The following is a 21,212-nucleotide window of genomic DNA, read 5'->3' as shown; positions in this document are numbered from 1 at the left end:
TGCTACTTAATAACAAAAACTAGAAAGAATGTCCAAGTTTCTCTCTATTCCCCCCTTATACTAAATGAAATGGTGGGGTTGAATTTCTCTCATGCGTGCTTCAGTATTTGGACATGTATTCTTTTCTATAGGCCCCTCTTTAACCATTCTTTCAGATCTTCTCCAAGACTATCTCTAAATTCTTTTACAATAAAGAAAATCGAGGCCAAAGCTATACATTATGTACCGAATATTTGGATACATCCTTTGTTCAAATCTCAATAAAAAAATTTTGAGGGAAAAAGGCATGAAATCTTTTACATTAATGGCTTCTGGGAACTTTTTATTATTAATTTTTTTTAAGCTGCCCTTCTCCCCTTCAAGGTAACTCTGGGCAAGATAACTTCATGGATCAGCATCATGGATCTCCTTAGAAATGCTAAGGTGATTTGGATTGTATAGAATTATAACTTAAATCCTACAGTGGGAGCAATCCAACATCCGTACTTGTAGCTTTAAGCAGTCTGCATCTGGATGGCGAAAAGCCCAGAAGTTCCTGACAGGATAAAAGGACCCGTGGGACTTCTATGGAAGGTTGGATTATCTCTATAAAGTAAGAATTTCCAAGATGCAGTTAGTAATAATTTCCTTTTGACAAAGTTTGCTCCCTCCTGACAAATTCTGTATAGATCTGACCAGAAAAAGTAAGAAAAGCACAGGAAGATCCTTAGTCTTTTTCAAAATCAGGGTTTCCACTGATATTTGAAAATAGGATATGAACTCTCTGACATGGTGTTTAATAGGAGCACAGAAATATTTCAATGGGTTGATGAAGTGTTTTGTACCCTAATGTACAGAGCTGAATCAGAGCACTTTTGATGTGTTCTGTTGAAAAGGTTTTTGCCTTGCTCAACTCCTCTATGGAAATGGCACGTTGGTTGTCTGTGAAGGCAAAAAGTGTCGATCTGAAATAGAAAAGTGAAAATCCAATGATGCTATCTCCCTTATCGCTAAGAGGTTTATGTTGCTTCCTGTACATTTCAGATGTACAGCCCTTAGCATGACTGCCATGGTTGAAGATTGACATTCAGTGGGCAGAAAATGTTCCATATGGGTACATTTGTCAAATTCATTCGGAGATGCACAGCTGAAGAACCCATCAAGTTCAAAACCAAACTCTAATGTTATTGAAAAAAATAGGTTCAGCCTTGCCAATTGGAGTCAAGGCTACCTAGCCCTGAAGAATGCCATTGACAAGTATAAAACAAGTGAAAACAATCCTGAATGTACTTGCAAGGAAAACACATGAATCAAGATGAACCTCAATTAGGGCAGTTCAGCTTCATTTACACCTGCATAAGGAAGGATGAAAGAATGTTGGGTAGATATGGTCTGCTCACCATAGAATTCAGAGCTAAAAACACCTCTATAGCAGCTCGAATTTTGACAGTATGTAACTTAGACTCTAGGCAAGATCTAATAATAGCTACCATCTTTATCTCCTGAATTCATGCATATTATTTGGACTGATTGTGGGAAACCTAAGTTAGACCATTGCTACTGCTTAATCCACTGAAATTCAGACAGAAACTTTGGGTGTGATTTATGACAGCCAGAGCAATTAGTCTGTGTGGGGTTTTTTTGCCAGAATTGAGTCAAAAAGAAATTGCCTTTCTGTACAGCAAGAGACAGCTGCAAATGAAAGGGCAAGTTATACAGCTCCTTGGAGAGAAACAAACTTGGGGCGGGAGGTCTCCCAGCATTAGCTTATTAAAATAGCAATAAAGTTTCAATCTCTAGAATAACTTATATTTGAAAAGTAAATTTTATTTGGAATTCACATCCATTTCAAGACCATTTTAGACTATAATTTACATTTATAATTTTCAATTTGTGAAAATTGAAAATTTGGATTTTGGAATTTATTTCTTGACATTACCATATGAAATACATATAATTTTATAGTATTGACTTAATGTATTATTCATTATCTAGTTTCTTTTTTTCCTTTTTCTAATAATTTGAATTGTGTTAACCAAGTACTTCCAAGGTTTAATAATTAGTCACATTTTGATTACTACTATAAAACATTTATTCTGCATCGCTTCAAAGCACTCATTCCAAATTCATTAACACAACCTTAATGATTGAAGATTTTTCTCATAAGCTTATCTTTCTCTGGTTGATGTAATTTTGAAAAGGAAACCAAACTAGTGTGTCCATGTATATGTGTGTGTGAGGGATGGGGAGGTCTTTGATCCAGCAGTAATTCCTAGTGATTCCCTGGACAAACCCCTAAAGTTTTCTGGATGAGATTTTCAGAAGTGGTTTACCACTGTTTCCTTCTTAGGGTTGAAAGACAGTGACTGGCTCAAGGTCACTCAGCTGACTTTGTGTTTAAACTGGGATTAGAACTCTTGGTTTCTCAACTGGTGGATCTCTATGGTAAGGATCCAGGAATACTTTTTTTTTTTTAAATGAGAGTCCAGTCTCCCTTCCACTGGAGGGATGATGCCATTATTTTTGTTTGTGGAATCTCTAGGAAGGCAGGAGGAAGATTTGCGCTTGGAGTGAACTTGAGAGAGTTGCCAGTTTGGTTGAGTCTTATGCCCCTTCCAATATGATCAATTCCACTGGGGAAGGCTGGGGATTCAACTAAATCAGGTAACTCAACCTGTTGCTGGGCTTCTACAAGTGGTGGCTGATTACTGATGACTGTCTTAGAAATGCAGGATATCCCCCAAATGTCTTGTTCTTTCTGAGCTTCATCTGCACATAACTCTTAGGCCGTTGGCTCCTGAATTGCAAAATTCGAACCCATCAAGCTCTCAAATTCAGATTCTTTTTAAAAATGTTTAAGATTTTAATTACAGTAATAAAAATGAATGCAAACTAAACTCAGTGAAAGGAAAGTAAAAAGAGGGAGTAAAAAGTACAAAGAAAAAAGTGAAATAAAGAACAAAAGAAATATATAAAAATTTCCAATCTTCATCACAGCAAGTAAAGTACACATAGTCCTTGATTTACAACCACAATTGAGCCCAAAATTTCTGCTGCTAAGCAAGGAAGTTGTTAACTGAATTTTGCCCCATTTTACGATCTTTCTTGCCAACTGCAGCTGTTGCTAGTAACATGGTTAAGTGAACCTGGCTTCCCCACTGACTTTGTTGGAAGGTTGCAAAAGATGATCACATGACCCTAGGGTACCTCAACCGTCATAAATAAATGCCAGTTGCCAAGGATCCAAATTTTGATCCATCGGGATGTTGCGATAGTTGTGTCAAAACAGTCAGAAGTCACTTTTTTCAGTGCATTTGTAACTTTGAACGGTGACTAACGAATGGCTGTAAATCGTGGACTATCTGTACAAACAGGTTGTTCACTCTCTATAAAGTTAAACAGATATCTCTTCATCCCAGATCCCATCCCTTATCCTTTATCTATAAGAAAATCCATAAAACATCAATTTTTCAGTTCTGGTATCAGCAAAAATTCTGTAAAGGTTGCACCAAGATTTCATAAGAACATGTCTTATTTTAACCTAGATGAAATAAACCAACTTTGTATTTCTTCCTTTTACTGGTTAAAATCTTAATCTTTAATCCATTCGATTATTGTCATAGGGTTTGATCTCTCTTCAATTCTTCTTTGTCCCATTGCATTGCTGCTTCTTGTAAATCCAATAAAAAGACATTATCCAGGCCATTCTCTTGGTTTATTATTTGTATTTCCTTTTAAATTTGTAAAACTTCAGCTGGCTTCTTTTGGTTGAGTTACGACAGCCTGTTTGCACCACCGCACAGCCACATGATCACAATCGGGTGCTTGGCAAACAGCTTGTGTTTATGATAGAATAAACACTGCATTCTGCTTCCTTCCTTCTTTGCCGATTTTTGAAGGTGGTTTTTTTGTCAATTTTCAGCAAAAATACCTATTGGGGGAGCTGGATCTGTTTAAGAATCTGCATGATTTAATAAGTGCCCTAAAAATTGTAGTAAAAGCGAGTCTGACTGGAATTACAATCCCACTGATTTACAGTAGAAATTATGGGCCCAATTGTGGTCATAAATCAAGGATAATCTGTAGGCAGTAAAGAGTCCTTATTTGAGTCATTCTCTTATCACTTGTATTTCCACTTTAAATACCTTCCCTTTTTTATCCAATATTTCTCTTTTTTTTCCTGAATCAAACAAGATTCCTTTCATGTATTTCATTCCTTTATTAAACATCCTTTAGATGTTTATGCTATGAAAGCAGTTTATGCTATGAAAGCAGACATTGTTATTGATATTATTGATATTGTGGCTGCTAATTTCTGGTCCTATCCTTGAAAAACTCCTTTAGTATTTCAAATGCTGCAGTGTGTCATTTTGCAGATCCTAATCTTCTGACAACAAGAAAAACTATTGTATGGTCAACCAAACTACCATTTATGGTCATCAGAGATTGAGATAACAGGAAATGCATATATTATAGCCAGTATTTCCAGGGTGGTTCAGGATAACAGCTTATAGGATTCTTTGCACATACAACATAAAGAAGGATGGTTTTAAGTTGCACACATTGCCAAGATGTAAATTGAGTTGATGTGTACTCTGATGCCACTCTGTGAGACTGGGATCCCTTTGTCTAATGAGATCACAACCATCAGAAGATATTCAAATATGTTTCTGGAGAGAGGCAGTTTCTGCCCTTGGTTTCCATCATGGTCCTTGCTGAAAACATTGAAGAATGTAACTTTCAAAGAATTGTACAAATCAAAAATAGGATTCTAACCAGTGGTGAGTGGAATCTAAGAATTTTGTGGTCCTGCCTGAAGCAGCAAGTGAGAGGAGCAAACCTAATAAAGGATAGCCTCTACCAACACTGTAGGAAAAATACTTGATTCTGTACCTTAAATATTTAAAACCAACAACTTTTAAAAAGTTTTCTAAAAACACAAACAATTTCCCTAGATTTCTAGTGTTTAATATTTTCAAAAATATTTATAAAGCTTACCTTGTGTGACCACTTTGATTATAATTAATGTTGATACAACTCGTAAAGATAAACTACAACTTTTAAAGAAAGATGCAGCCTTGGGCTTGGAATCAGTAGCATGTTCAGAAGAATTGTATTGACTTTCCTTAGGGACAACACCTTTAAATAAGTCTTCACCCAGCCGTCTCATGGTTGAGGTCATTGCTGCATGCTATTTATGCAAGCAATAAAAAGTAGGATGTGATTATAGTATTCTGTGTTATGTATTGTCATAATATATTTATTCTATATACATCTTACTGTAATATATTATAGACAAATATTATCAACACTGCAATCTGACCATCTAAAATATGCAATGTACTTCAAAACCAGTTATCTCAGAAGATAAATACTTAATGTAATAAATCATTTAATAAGTTTGACACTATAGTTTATATTCAGAGTTAGACGCGAAGGCTTAACAGTTCAATTAGGTTTGGTTTTGGAAATGCTCTAATATCTGCCTATTACAAATCTGTAATGAAGATACATTGTTCCATAATGATTAATTATAAGATTGATATGAATTTGCATCAAAGCAGAAAAACAGAAAGAGATCACACTGGCTTGAGACCAGTAAAAAATTTATATAAATTTGTATAAAGAGAACTGCAATTTTACAAAATAATGTGTCCAGATCTAGAATTCTAGTGGTCTCTGAAGATGGTTTCACAAAAGAACTGGGTCTTAAAAGAAAAATTGTGGAATATAACTATATTAATATTAAAATGATTTACCTATGATTAAATATTTAACCATTTTATTATTTATTTATTACATTTATGTGCCGCCCATCACGTCTAGAAGCAGGTTAAAATTTAGATTAAGCAGTGCCATAAAAGTGAGGTTTTTTTGTTCAGAGAAACATCCTTAGTGAAAATCACATTTCCTGCATGAAACTGTATTTTACCTGCGTATTTCCATTTAACTGCCTTATAGCCCAGTAAATGCACTTAATCACAGGGAAGTGCAGGTTAGGATTTACAAAGGGCAACCACTGAAGTTGTTCCACAACTAGAGGCAAAAGCTGCAAAACACAAACAGAAAATTGCAATCATTTTCCGAATTATAGTCTTATAAATAGATTGTATTAAAATTATCAAAAGTTAAATATTAATATGCAGAAATATATCTCAAACTATGAATTAGAGAAATGCAATGTTAATTTTTTTCTCACTAATTTTTCCTGCTTTTTTCCTTGCAAATCTTCCAAAACCAGGTTGGAGTTCCAGCCCTCCCAACCCTTCTGTTTGGCTGATCCAGGTGCTAGGATTGTGCTGGAACTTGAAAATAAAATTAAAAAAAAAAAAAATTAAAAAAAAATCATGTTTCCATATGTTTGAACTTTAAATACTTTAATTTTATTCAAGCACTAACAAATTGCCTAAAAATGGTTAATTCTGACTTTTAAGTGAAATTATATCAATCGAACGATCTGTAACGCTACTTTTACTAGCAAATTCTAACCTAATGGTTTGCCCTTGCCTTGAGCCCTGGAATTTGGCTATGGTTACCTGTCCAAGAATTAACCTGGACTTTCTGAGATCAACTGCCGTGTTTCCCCAAAAATAAGACCCTGTCTTACATTTTTTTCTGAACAACGAAATAAGTGCTTGGCCTTATTTTCAGGGAGGTCTTATTATTTTGGGGCACGTGGAGCAAGATGGGACTCCTCTTGCCGTCTTACCTGATTTCCAGCTCTGCATTTAAATATTTTCGGGGAGGGTTTATTTTCGGGGGGAGGCTTATTTTAGCGCATGCGCTCAAAAGCCCAGTTGGGCTTATTATCAGGGGATGTCTTATTTTCAGGGAAACAGAGCATCACTTATCTTGGCTACAAACTGCTATTCAGGACAACGTTGTAGGGGCATAAATAGCATATAGTCTTTTGGCCAGACAGTATTTTGCATAATGAATGCCATTTAGATCTGGATTTGTTTACGATGGCTGTTGATATAGCACTATCATTATGGAATGAGGGTATTCCTCATGCAGGGAAGTTTTACATCCTCTTTGAGATTCCTGTACTAGGAACACAAGCTGGATCGTAATGTTAACAGAATCCTGTTAATAAAATCTGTACTGCAGCTAACACTTAATTTTTTGAGAGATAGTATATTTGGCATTATGATGCCATTAACAGGTTTTAAATATTTTCAGTATGCAGCTTGACTGAGAAAATCTCTTTAAGAAAAACCCTTACTAAACTCATTCTTCTGGTATTATCACAACTTTTCTATTACAGAAGAACACAGGAAGACGCTTACTTGGGCCTGTGTGGAATGGATGGTGCAAGGTTATGCATGTTGAATTAGAAACAAGTTCCACTGCAACCATTTGGGTTACTTTCAGGCAAGCAAGTTTAGCACTGTAGCTAACAGACATACATGAGCACTTTTGTTTTGTAATCTTCTATCTTAAGTAACCATTGTCTCTGGTTTAAAAAAATTATTAAATGATAACATCAGAATTAATTTATCCAAGCTGGATGGATGAAATTCAAATCACAAGGAACCAGGTATGTTAGTTACAAGGGATCCATATCATGAAACGTATCTGTATACCAAACATTCATCTGAAGTTATGAACCCATAAACATGGATCCCTTGTTTTAGATAACAGGCTTTCTAATGAAAATAAAATGAAAAAGAGCTTGGGATCTAGAATATCAAATCATTCTATTTAATCAGCAGACCACTTTAATGTATCAGTACTGAACATACAAATGATACCAATGTACCTTTTTATTACATTAAGTTGGAAAAAATTCTACCTTGACACATTTTTCCTGTATATAGTTTCTGCTGGAAACAAGTGTCTCTGTTAGCTTGTGAATGTTTTCTTTGTCTTCATCAACAATCAATTTGCATAGGTGCTGCTCTGAGATCCAGTCCATTAATATTGTTAACAAGTTATAGACATGTGAATTAAGTGGTAACTGCAAAAAAATAAGATACAGAAAGAAGAATTGAAAATATTTTTACTATAATTATATTGACAGGACGTACCAATTTGAATGTTTGGCTGTGCAACACATACCCAGTTTGGGTCACCTGTTCCCAAAGTGCATGATAATCATGGCTGGTACTGGTAAGAAAGTGAGAAGGAAGGGAAATGCTCTTCCAACTTATATACATGGATAATACATCCTGTTATACTGAAAGTATTATATAGCTACAACTGGCCCTTCTTTTCCTGTGGGCAGCTCTACCCCGTTTCCCTGAAAATAAGACATCCCCTGATAATAAGCCCAATCGGGCTTTTGAGCGCATGCGCCAAAATAAGCTCCCCCCAAGAAATAAGCCCTCCTCGAAAATATTTAAACGCAGAGCTGGAAATCAGGTAAGATGGCAAGAGGAGCCCCATCTTGCTCCATGCGCCCCAAAATAATAAGACCTCTCTGAAAATAAGGCCAAGCGCTTATTTTGGGGTTCAAAAAATATAAGACAGGGTTTTATTTTCGGGGAAACAAGGTACTTGTACTTATGATGGCTATTGGGAGCAGAATTTCTGTTGCTAAGTAATACAGTTTTTAAGTGTGATACCACATGACCACATCGCTTAGTGACAGTAATTCCAACAATCCCAATTGCCATTGTAATTCCAGGACTATAAGATCTTAAAGAGGCAAGAGGCAGGAGCCCCAGGCAAGCTGGTCAGTGTTTCAGAGTGTGTGATGATATGTGGGAAAGACTAGAGGAAGGGTAGCACTTTTAGACCTGCAAGATTTTGTCAAAACAGCTTTACAATAAAGTAGAATTCACACATTAGGCTGAACCATTGCTTCTTTTTAATTTCATAGTAAAAATTCTTTTTACTTACTATTTATAATATCCCTCAACTTATATTTCTTCTGACATACCCAATCTTCTATACACTAAAAGGGACAGAAATGCTTATGTCTTACAAAACAACACAAACTACTTACTACTGTTCTACCAGTATCTGCATGTCACAAATTCTACCACCCATTTTATTATCTTTAATACCGTCTCCCAAGGAACTTATATTCATCTACTTGCTCTAATTTTTCATCACTAATGAGCAATCATTCCCTCTATTCCCTTGTCAAGCACATTTATTTAGGTATTTTGATACATTGTTTTTCATATTTATACTCTTCATTGCATCATATAATTAGTCTAGCATTCCCTGAAAATCATTTGAGGTGTCAGGCATCAACACAAAACTATACAGATATTAACTTCCAAACCCAACACACTGCTAGTGTAACCACAAGCATTACTTGTGTTTTTAACCATTACACATCTTTGTTTCACTCCCTGCTCACTGCTGAACCATTTGTGAAGCTCTGCATTTCTCTTCATGCATTAGTTTAATGTTGGTTGGGATTTGGTTGCTAGAGACAGAGGCATTTATAGATACAGCAACTAATCTTCATATTTGCAAAAGGCATTCTGTAATTTAAGCATATTCTACAAATTAATAAATGTATGCAAAAATTTTAATTTCAATTTTTTTTAATCCGTTATCTTTTTTACTTCTTTCTTCCTTGAACATATATGCATAGTTGATACATAATGTATATTAATGATGTAAGATATCTTAGCTTATTAAAAAAAGAAAACATATTTCACATTTTTTTAAAAAATGATCACTAGGAATTCTGAGAACTCACTGATTACCTTCAATAATACAAATGAATGTAACTGAATATCTTCTGCATTCAAATAAGAGCCTTGGTAGTACAGTGGTCTAAGGCACCCTGTTATTAAGCTGGTTATTAAGACCAGCTGCCTGCAATTACTGCAGGTTCAAATCTCGCCAAGGCTCAAGGTTGACTCAGCCTTCCATCCTTTCTAAGGTAGGTAAATTGAGGACCCAGTTCTGGGGGCAATAAACTGACTTTGTATAAATATACAAAAGGATGAAGGCTATTGCTGAGCATGTTGTAAGCCGCCCTGAGTCTCTGGAGAAGGACGGCATATAAATCAAATTAAAAAATATATATATTTAGTGTCCACAAGGCATCTCATATATAGTATAAAAGGGACAATTGTATATTTTATATGCACAGCTGCCTTTTCCACTCTCACACAAAATAAGGTTTTCTGACTTTAAAATTCTGAGTTGGGGCATTGAGTGATTTATAGAATTTGCCTTACTTACTTTATAGGCCTTTGCTGGTGCTATTGCTCTTTCTGACTTCACAGATTTACGATCTTGGAATGTGGCTTCTTTAGATCTCTGTATTGATAAAAATTCATGCTTTCTCTGAAATAGGTCAGAAAGAGAATATGTAAGATTTCTGATAGTGGAGTGGGCAGAGGACAAAGATAACAAAAGCCAAGATTCAATATTACCTGCAAATTCTCTAAACGAGCCTGTACTTTTCGAGATTGGACTTCAAGCTTCTTGTTTTGCTCAGTCACATCACTTAACTAAAAATAGAGAGAAAATGTTGAACCGAAGCTTAAAATTAAATATTTCTATTATATTAAAGCTTCTGTTTCGCAAGAAATGAATCCTGAACGAAAGCACTGATTAGGTATAGTTTTTCTTTCTGACATGATAAAAAACTCATCTATAATTCTATACTTCAGGTAGGCAGTTAGTCCAGAGTTTAAAATCACCTAGCTACATTTCCCATTAGTATGGAGATCAAAATCCTGCTACCAAGAAATTCTGATTTCAATCCTAAATATATTCAAAGCACATTTATCTAATAGTATGTTTTATTGAAACTGTCAAGGATTTTATTCTTCAGCACTGTGGTAAAAGACTATTTCACACATATTTTCATATTTCCAATGTTATATTGCCACAATAAATCAAACAAATTTTTATTATAGTCATAGACTAACATAAGGGGGGGTACACCTAATGAGCATCTTTTAAAACTGAGGTGAAAAGATACATACACATATGAGACATAAAAGGTATATAAATATAAAAAGTGAAAAATCTAAAAGATGTTTTAAAAAGCAAAAATGTAGAAAATATAAAAATATGCATTGTCTAAACTAAAATATATGAGACACAAAAGGTATAAAAGGCATCAAAAGTGAAAGGGAGGAGAGGTGAAAACATCAAGATTAATTAAATGTTAGCACATGATAGGCCATACTTGTTAGTGACAGAGCACCCCAATATGGCAGACCAGATAACCCTGAATGTAATTAACAATGCTGAGCCCTAGATACCACCCAGAGTTAATCATCTGATAAATGTTTAGTGCACAGAACAGAACCTGGCAATGGCTGCCTGTTGTAGCAAAGTTAGTATCTAAAAACAATGGAATGGGGTAAAATTGTCCTTGTGCTCAAAGTATTTATATAGTAGTGGCAGGATGACACTAACATGACCACCTGTAAGGTACAAGCACTGGAGAAGCATACATTCTGTTGTCTCTGCATGTCAAAGTCACAAGGGCACTGCTGTTCCAAGGATGGAGAGTTCCTATTTTGACCTTCAAAGATGCCTGAGGTGAGGGGAATGATGACATTGTGCCACAAGAAAGGGCCTTCTGGGGTTAGAGACAGTTTAAGGTATGGCATAGAAAAGTCAGTATCTGTTGGAAACCGGGGATAAATCTTGGGGCCTTGGCTAGGCTTGACTATCCATTTTGACTACACCTTTCCTACAGTGCTTTGAAATCTACTTACATACTTTGAAACCTACTTATATACTTGAAAACATCTAATAAGTAGCCACAACTGGTTAAAGCTCCCTGTGATGTGTTTTGTCCTTTTCAAACTACTGCAGATGTCTCCAATCTGCAATGAAAAAATGAGCACTCCTGCCCATTGCTAAAACATATTAAACTGTAACAGATTATGATAATTAGAAAACTTTAATTTTCAGACAGAAGATCTTAAGACTATTAAGACTAAAAGAAGTCTATTAGAAGACTATTAAGCTAAAATAATTCAAACACTAATTTTTTAAAAGATACCATTATCTATTAGGGTTAAAATACATGAATCTTTCTGACAACTATATTCTTAAAAAAGAATAATCTGTAGATATTTGTCACTGTCATTGTTGTAACGTATTAATACTTCATATTAAAAACAACAACCTTTATAGCATTAACACCAGATTAATGATTCTGTTAAAACTGTTATTTGCCTGTTTTTTAAAGGTGTCATTCAGCTCCTTTAGTGTTTCAAATGATGTCTTCAGCCTTTTGTTTTCCTTTATTTTTTCTTTCAAGGCATCGGACAATTCCTTTATTTCAGCTTCATGTTGCTGCAAACCAAAATAGAAACTTTTAAAATAGAATTAACCACAGTTTTCAAAAAACACTGTAAATCAAAGACTGTCTCTGTATGTAAGACAGACATGATATAAATGCTATAAGAAATTAAATTGTACCACCCAGAGCTTGCTTTCTCAAATAAAACTCCAATAATCTCAAAATCAAAAAAGATAAAGATAAACATTCTAAAGGATGACGAAACTTAATTTTCTTTGAGTAACCTTTCTGTCAACATTCTAAAATACAGTTCTCCCTAGTGCAGGGCAGAAAAACTGGCTAAGAGACCACTGAAAGAAAGAAAAAAGAAACAAAACAAAACAAACCTCATAGTTAAAAAAGAATCAGTAAGATTAAACTCTTATGCATGCATCTTAGATATATTACACTCTATAGATATACATGAGCATATACACAACTACCATGGCCGTATAAGCTTTACCATCAATCCTAATCTTGCTAACAGGAAAGTCTTTCATTTGCTCTCCTCATAATACTTTAGTACCTATATATCCCGATTACCTAGAGATTTGTTTTTCAGTCCACTTCCACTACTGATGCCCTATATTTAATGTTTTCTGTAAATTACCTAGGAAAAGGATTTCTTAAGGAGTGGAGAACTGATATATTACAGTGGGGCCCAAATCCCCAGCTGCACTGCTTTCACAACTGCCTGGGCAATGCTGATATCTAAGGACACTTTCTCTTATGTCCATAGGATAAGACAAATAGCAATAGCAATAGTACTTAGACTTATATACCGCTTTACAGTGCTTTATAGCCCTCTCTAAGCATTTACAGAGTCAACATATTGCCCCCAACAATCTGGGTCCTCATTTTATCCACCTCAGAAGGATGGAAGGCTGAGTCAACCTTGAGCCTGGTGAGATTTGATCTGCCAAATTGTAGGCAGCCAGCTGTCAGCAGTACTGTAGCCTGCAGCAGTACAGTAGCCTGCAGTACAACACTCTAACCACTGCGACACTGCAGCTCTATAAATCCATAAATTCACAACTTTTCTCTGATGATATCAATAGCCTGTGTTTTTATTAGAATAATTTTCTCAAATTTAATAAGAATTTTGTAAGTAGGGATACCTCCTTCATAATTTGAAATTTTGTATGAACTTCCTCTTCAACATCCTTTATCTTGATCAAAGCAGCTTCATGCCTACAAAGCTGGACTTCCCGTTCAGCTATGAAACGTTCTCTCTTTTGAAGTTTCAAAGCATACTCTCGCTGACTTAATTTTTCTTGCTGTACCATAAGACAAAAAAACCAACAAACAAAATATAGAAGCATCTACTGATATTGGAAAGAAAATGAAAATGTACCAATATCCAAACCATTATTAATATTTTACCTGTAGCTTCTGATGGATGATTGATAATTCATGATAAATTTGATTGAACTGAGGTGTTACCATGCTTTCCCCATTCAATTCTTGGGTTTCAGAAATGCTCACATTGTCTCTTACTGCATCACCGTCATTATTGTAATCACAGTAAGCAGTCACTCCTAAAGTGGATGGCAGAGTAATATCTAATAGATGAAAATGGAAGCAGCATTATCAGCATTATATTCCTCCATTTTATAAAAGCCATTACAATTTTTTTTCATTATGGAAAGATTGTATGCTGGTTATGTGACTAGCCCCTTTTCCAGATGATGATATAAAAGGCAGAGTTTTGGCTGTCAATTAGTTCACATTATGAATCATTATCAACTATTCTGTAAACAGGGAAATCTAACATTTGGCGATAGTACGAAAGAATTAAACAGCACAATTAAGTCTAAAAGCTTAGCCATAAATATACAGGAACCAATGCTTCCTGCAAGGTACCTTAACATAGAAAATTATTAACAGAATACAAATTAAAACAGATAACAATAGCAAAACAATGAAAATACAGCAAAATTAAATTATTGAACATGCCAGATTTTACTAAGGAAAGAAAATCCTTTAGATGTTGAAATTTATATTCAATTCTTTTTCCCCCTCATCCCAAAGCAACTGTGGCATCTTTGTGGATCTCTTTGATTTCTTAATTAGTGTGTTTGATATACGTGCATCTGACTAATGTAGAATTCCTTAGGGATGCCAAATCTTCTCTATACTTATACATGTGCCAAATAACAACAATCTCACCTCTAAAATCTCAGGTTGTCACCTGAAATCTCTCAAGATTTGTGTTCTGACATGGCTGAAATTGTAAAACTTTAGTGATATTTTTTTAACTGGATGCAAATATGTGCAATGTAATTGTGCATGATTCAGTATGCCAATTGCTGTTACACCACCTTTTTAAGCTGCTATATCTTTTTACTTGGAATTCGACACATTCTTGCCACAACTTTAAAAGTACTCAGGATTGCTGTTAAAGAAATACACAAGAAACAAACCTTGAAAACATCAAGAATGATTTCTAGTTGCTCTTATAGCTTTCTCAGAATGGAAAAAAACCCACTATTTTTCTTCCAATTCTGACAAGAATGACTGAAATTAAAAGTTCTGAATATGATCAACTAAACAACTTGAATTATTGTTTTGTTTAGACAGGTAGATAAAATGAGGTATATAATCAGTATAATGAATCAGTGCTATATAATGAATTTTGCTATTCTGCAAAACACAGACTTAGTGAAGAAACGTGTTAATTCAGAACCCAAGATAGATACTCCGCCTCTTGTCTGGAACTAAGACCAGACATTTCCTCCAAACGGAATAGCAACGATTTGTCATAACTAAATCCTGGAAACCTTAATATGGTGAAAAATGGAGTCTCCATGAGTGAAATGCAAATGTAAATTAAGACAAGGCTCAAGAGAACAGCTAAAAATGCAGTTCATCTTGCACAGAGTGACATCAATGTTGCAGTTAAAAGCCTAGAAAAGTAGGATCAAGCCAATGATACGTTCTGCATAATTTCAGATGTGAAGACGTTATTTTGCTCAAGTTGTGCTAGAAATAAGTAATTGAATACCTGCTTCTGAATCTATGCCTTCACTTTGGATTTCACCATTTCCAAGAAAATCTCCAATTGGTTCTGGCTGTATACAAAGCTGGTCTGAATTGCACAAAGAATCCAGCTCGTCATCTGGCCTAACAAACACAATTATCATGGTAATCACAATTATCACAGTATAAGACAATGTTAGAATCACCAAAAATTTAGCACAGGAAGTTATTGAACTGAATTATTAAATGACCTGATAGGTTATGCATTATAAAAGGATGTATGTTTTGAAGAGTAAAGAGTTTTCTTACCAAGCCAATTTTTTCAAACTTTTTGAGGAGTCCAAAAATCTTCTATTATGCTTTCTTCTGCAGTACAGAAGCTTTGAATGTGAGGAATTTATAAGTATAGATGCAACTGTATCATCAAGTGAGTTATCTCCTGTAAGGAAACTTTACTTTACTGAATTATAGCTAGAGACCATCATTAATTAGTTACAGAACATCATCACTGAATTATGGAATGCTTTGAACTGTAATACAGCAAATAAATAACGATAAAATGCCAACCTATTAAATGTAGACATATACCCCAACTGTGTATATTACCAATTTCTTTGATTTAAAGGAAATTGTTCACCTATCCTTAATTCTTCCAAAGCAGATCTAAGAGGCACAATGTTGAGATATTCCATCTTACCAGTATGCCACTCCATCCATGGGAGATCACTATTGGTTAAAAGCCTGTTGCTTACCTCTCTTTGCACTATAGCCAAGTAAAATACCCCCCCCCCCATAACATATCATGCCAGGTTTTTTTGGAAAGGTGAGGCCCTTCCTAAGTGAATAGTAAAATGGAGTGTGGGAAGATATCTTTCTTTTCATAATTTTAGTCATTGTCTATCCACTGCAGGATGAAGGCCTCTTCTGCACATTTCCAACCAATATCGTCTTTCTCTTATTGTGGCTAAATAGGTCTTTCCCAAACTCTTAATGATGCTTGCATATTTTCTATAAAGCAACTGACTGTTATAATAATTTTTAGATTAGTACAAATTCTGCCATATCTAATTAAATTTTCACATAACAATATTCTTAAAAAATGTCAGAATAGTAACCTCTATTATGTGATATTGCAATTTTAAGGTATGGAGGGAGGCAGCTAGTTTTTATTTTAACGTCTAGAGCTGCACAATTATAAAATGATCAATAAACCAGCCTTTGACTCTAAATGTTATGAGCATTATCCAACCTAAAGAAATGTTATCCTGTCACATAGGATTACCCACTTTCAAGCACACATTTCAACATTGGTATCACCATTGGGCTGAGGGCAGACATTATTATGCTATTTTTTTAATCTTCAGAGAACATGTATCCCTAGGGCTCAAACCTGATATCCTCTTGTCAAGGCCATTCAAAAACACACTACAAAACCCTTAATAATATTCCCTTGACCAGATTCCATTTTTCCATAGAAATATTTCATTATGTATCTGCAGAGGACCTCATGGTCAAGGTCCAGATCTAGAGGCACTTCTCAGTGACAACTGTTACTTCATCAATATATAAACCAAAAGACCTGTTTGTGTGTTTAAACTTATATACAGTCTTCATTCATAACTTCAGAGTTTGAAACAAGTTTTCGTACATTTGAAATGAGAGAACAGAATCACTGACATGAAGGCGTTGATAGTAGGAACATAATCAGTTTATGATTCATATATTGGATGAACTTAGGCAATTGGGTACATTCAGTGGGATGTGCTCAGTAAACTGTTAGTGTGTTTTGCAGACAAAGCTGTTGTTAACAAAGTACCAATCATTACTCATTGCTTTTGATGGGGAGATATAACTAAATTTTAATAAAAACTCTCTACTTTACCTTTTCTTGTTAACAAACTAAACAACACACTTATTTTAAATGTCTTACCTGCAGCTATCAGGGCCCTTCTACTTTTACTTTTGGCTTGTGTTACATCCAAAAGATAAGCCTGAAAAAGGAAGCGCATACCAGAATTAGCACCACCATTCTAGTGTTTGCTTCTTACACAGGTTTTTCTAATTGTTCGTTTGCTCTGGAGTTTAGTTTAAGTCTCTGCCACCCTAAAACCCTTTTAGAACCACTTAATAGGGCCACTGAGTGAAGGAAGATTTTTATGCCAATCCCTGCCAGTCCAAGCCTCGAAATAAGGAACACAAAACCCGCTAGAAATTATCTTTCCCCGAACAAAATTTGGATAATGTTTCGAAGCTGATTTGTCTTGCGCCGGGCAGGAACTTATAAGAAAAACGAGTCCCTCTGAACCCGTCTCCGCTATTTCCCCAACTCCAAGTACTATCTATGGTCCCAGGCAAACCAAGGTCACCCTTGTATTTTAGGGCCGTGGCAAAACCGACATTTAGGAATTAAACAGCCACGCTTCTATCAAGCTCCACTCCACGCATGGATCTCGTCAGGATGGAGAAACACGTATTCAAAGTAGCTCTCAAACCACCCCTCCCCCTCGCGTATCCCCACCTCTCTACTCAGATAACGTCTCCTCCAACGCTCAACCGAACTGCTCAGCTCTGGGGAAGCCGCCATGGAAGAAAAGCCAGCCATGCGAGCCTTCCCGCTGCCCTCCCGCCTTTTACAACAACCGCCTGCAAACGGAGCGGAGGAAGGACGAGAGGCAGAGCAACTAATACGCACTTGCGCGAGGTGACTGCTCCGCCCCACCACTTCGTCAGGCGGGACCTTGTTTCCAGGGCAACCGGCTAAACCGCGTCCAGGCCGCTGGCGTTACGTTTCGGCTACTGAAAAGTACGGAACAGGAGTCCAGGCGCGGGCCGCTCTAAGCTTCCTTTCCATTGCTTCACAAAACCGCGATAGTACTAAATTCTGAAGCACGATGGCCATCCCACTCGAAGATATTTATAGAGATTCATATCATTGTAAGGATACCCCTTTTCCACATATCTTTATCAAATTTAACGATTAACAGAACAAGCAATGTTGGCCCAGTCTTTTCTCTAGAACAGAGGTCTTCGAACTTGGCCGCTTTCAGACTTGTGGACTTCAACTCCCAGAATTCTCCAGCCAGCATAGCTGGCTGGAGAATTCTGGGAGTTGAAGTCCACAAGTCTGAAAGCGGCCAAGTTCGAAGACCTCTGCTCTAGAACCAACAGACCGATCACAACAGCATGAAAGCTGTCATTATCTTCCATTATGTTTTCCCTACTTTAACCAATAACTCTAGAATTTCCTGGCACTACCCTAGTACCAATCAAGTGCAAATCTGCTTAGCCTTCAAACTTACTTAAATTCTAGCAGATGTTGTCACCTGCAATTATAACTGATAAAGAGGATAAGTATCCTTTTGGTTTGAATGTGATTTTGCTTTAAGCATTAGAGTTCTTATTGGCAGCATGTAACTGCTGTACATCACGGCATAAGCCTAAAACTGAAAATGAGGCTTGTCAGATGTTACATCTTTTCTATCCTGCTCTACGGAGTTAAGAGAGTTGGTCTCTATCAGAAAGCCACTTGAAGCATTTGAAATGTGGATTTACAGATGCCTACTACATATAAGCTGGGTTGACAAAATCAGAAATGAGGTGATAAGCCGCCCGGGAAAGCCAAGGGAAATCATCAAACCCATCAAAAAGCAAAAAGTTAGAATATTTTGGACATATGATGTGACACCTGGAAAAATATGGCATACTTCACTTAATCCTCTAAGGAAAGATTGAAGGCAAAGAGGTCCAGGCAGAAGAACATCATGGCTTCAATATCCTCCAAAAGGGACTGTTTGGACAAAACTCAGCAGCACTTTTTCATGTGGCTACTGATAAAAATAGAATCGCAGACGTCCGATGACAGATATGGCACAGAAGAACTGCTGTATCTCCAATGTAAAAGTATGTACATGTCACCTATAATTGCAGGCAGTAGTCTATATTTCAAGAGGCAACTGGACTTTCTGGAAAGTCCAGTTGCCTCTTGGAAAAGCACCTTTGGGACAACCACGATCTGGATGACTGAGAATCTCCATAAACAGGCAATAGTCTATTTTCTAAAGACATTAAATATCAAAATAAGGCAACTGAATATTGCCACTTGAGCAACTCAAACTGTTGCAGCGTTTTGTTTGCTCTAGAAACTCATTTTCTAATACAAATGTATGTAGTATAGAAGTAGCAATTAAATTACCTTGTAATATTATTTGAATCATTCAAGCTAAGAAACATACAGAAACAGAGAACTCCAGACACCTGGGATTTCATTTTAAATTATTTAATACAAAATTGGGAGGAAACGAAAGTACACCTGAAGTAGACTAGTTTTTGAACGTTTATTTCACAACATGCAGGCAATTGAAACACATTTTAAAAAGTACTCAGCTATGAGCTGTAACTTTACATTTATACATCAGAAGTTGTTCATTTTTTAAACAAACAAAAAACCCTGAACATAATCTTGTCTAAATCTGCTGAAGGTTAAGGTTTAATCTCCAAATATGTCGTCAGAATCATTTTATTTTTGCCCACAATCTGTAATCACAATTTTTTTTGACACTATTCCTTTGGGAGAGCCAAAAGATTCTATTTTTTTCACTATATCCATCCCATCCTTTACAAACCCAAAGACAACGTGTTTAAAGTCCAACTGTTCTGCCTTTTTGAGAGTAATAAAGAATTGAGAATTGTTGGTATCTCTGCCAGAATTTGCCATTGACAATAGGCCAGGACCAGTGTGTTTTATTTCAAAATTTTCATCTTCAAATGAACTTCCATAAATGGACTGTCCCCCTGAGCCATCATGCTTAGTGATGTCACCTCCCTGGATTGAAAGAAATTGAGAATTTAGTAAAATATGCAATAGGTGGAAACATCTCAAATACAACCAAAACATGTTTACCAATAATAATGTATACTAAAACAGAAATAAATCCACTCTCAGTGACAATGGAATATAGGATCCCGATTGATTTTTTAAAAAAGATATTCAGTTTATTCATATACCGGTAATTGGCAGCATTCAAACAATAAAGAATGTTTTGCTTTTACATGTATTAGCCCAAAGGTTTAAGCTAAAAGTTTAGATTATCTTTTAGACCTAAGATTCAATACTGTTCAAACACAATGGCAAACTGCAACTATAAATTCATTACTGTTCAAACACACAACCTAACTGCAACTATAATTTCCGGTTATATTTACTTTCATTTTTTATTGGAGGACCTAAGAGTCACTTCAGGTGAGAAGAGCAGCCATATAAATTTGACAAAATAAACAAGTAAATACTCAATGGTAGAAGGTTACTCATTATTACTAATTCAAATAAATTCTGTTATGCCACTGTTTAGAATTTGCCTTCTGCTTTAATTTGTGATTATATTTTCTGTATTGATAACCTTTTCTGTACTGCATCTAAATTGATTCCAATTTTTAAAAAATTCATGTATGAAGTTGAAACAGTAACTCCATATTTTTTTCTTAGTCACAATTTCCTTAGGAACCCCGAAAATGATGCAGCAACAAGTGGACAATAAAACTGAAATTTTAATTCCTTTTGATCAGTCTCTCAATGTATTTTAACTTACCTGACAGACAAAATCTGGAATTATTCTGTGAAATCTAGTGTTTTTGAATCCAAATCCTTTTTCTCCTGTGCACAATGCCCTGAAGTTCTCAGCGGTTCGAGGAACAACATTGGAAAACAATTCTATTGTTACATGCCCTAGAGATTCATCATCAACAGAAATTTCAAGATATACTACAGGGTTAGATTCCTTTGAAAATTTTGCTGGCAGGGATATGTGTTCCTTCTGTTCTTCTGACAAAATCAGCTGACACTCTTCAAATCTCTTCTTGAAGGTATCAGCCAGTTCTTGGGTTTTAAATCTAACTGCAAGCTGTTCTACTTTACCTTCACCATCTGAAATTGAAATTCAAATATTATAATAGCAACATGATCTAGCTGTGAAAGTAGTAGAATAGTGAAATTATGGGACATCTCAAAAAAAAAAAAAAAAAAAAAAAAAAAACAACT

At 35.6% G+C, this 21,212-nt stretch overlaps 2 protein-coding genes across 10 annotated transcripts in view; both read right to left on the bottom strand.

Moving 5' to 3' along the window:
• CCDC138 (coiled-coil domain containing 138) overlaps positions 1 to 17,875 on the bottom strand; it is a 28,731-nt gene extending 10,856 nt beyond the window's left edge. The window contains exons 1-13 of one of the 8 annotated variants that reach the window (XM_087895382.1): positions 17,697 to 17,866; positions 17,109 to 17,169; positions 15,488 to 15,617; positions 15,204 to 15,322; positions 13,583 to 13,761; positions 13,318 to 13,476; positions 12,094 to 12,213; positions 10,326 to 10,403; positions 10,132 to 10,236; positions 7,775 to 7,939; positions 5,912 to 6,028; positions 4,978 to 5,170; positions 1,975 to 2,776 (exon numbers count right to left, since the gene is read on the bottom strand). In XM_087895382.1, the coding sequence (XP_087751508.1) occupies positions 2,745 to 2,776; positions 4,978 to 5,170; positions 5,912 to 6,028; positions 7,775 to 7,939; positions 10,132 to 10,236; positions 10,326 to 10,403; positions 12,094 to 12,213; positions 13,318 to 13,476; positions 13,583 to 13,761; positions 15,204 to 15,322; positions 15,488 to 15,617; positions 17,109 to 17,169; positions 17,697 to 17,780 (1,542 nt within the window). In that variant the 5' untranslated portion in view covers positions 17,781 to 17,866 and the 3' untranslated portion in view covers positions 1,975 to 2,744. Of the gene's footprint in view, positions 1 to 1,974; positions 2,777 to 4,977; positions 5,171 to 5,911; positions 6,029 to 7,774; positions 7,940 to 10,131; positions 10,237 to 10,325; positions 10,404 to 12,093; positions 12,214 to 13,317; positions 13,477 to 13,582; positions 13,762 to 15,203; positions 15,323 to 15,487; positions 15,618 to 17,108; positions 17,170 to 17,696 lie in introns of those variants that run through there. The other 7 variants (XM_087895383.1, XM_087895376.1, XM_087895379.1 and 4 more) reach the window with 7 other exon arrangements.
• A 1,563-nt stretch (positions 17,876 to 19,438) lies between these two features.
• The window catches only part of LOC117666627 (E3 SUMO-protein ligase RanBP2), a 40,927-nt gene continuing 39,153 nt past the window's right edge, over positions 19,439 to 21,212 (bottom strand). For both annotated transcript variants that reach the window (XM_087895374.1, XM_034419396.3), the window contains 2 exons: positions 20,764 to 21,098; positions 19,439 to 20,000 (listed from right to left, as the gene is read on the bottom strand). In XM_087895374.1, the coding sequence (XP_087751500.1) occupies positions 19,695 to 20,000; positions 20,764 to 21,098 (641 nt within the window). In that variant the 3' untranslated portion in view covers positions 19,439 to 19,694. The remainder of the gene's footprint in view (positions 20,001 to 20,763; positions 21,099 to 21,212) is intronic.

Source organism: Pantherophis guttatus, chromosome 5 (assembly GCF_059756535.1).
Source record: "Pantherophis guttatus breed Tessera chromosome 5, ASM5975653v1, whole genome shotgun sequence".
Taxonomy (NCBI): Eukaryota; Metazoa; Chordata; class Lepidosauria; order Squamata; family Colubridae; genus Pantherophis; species Pantherophis guttatus.
This window is presented reverse-complemented; position numbering and strand designations above follow the sequence as displayed.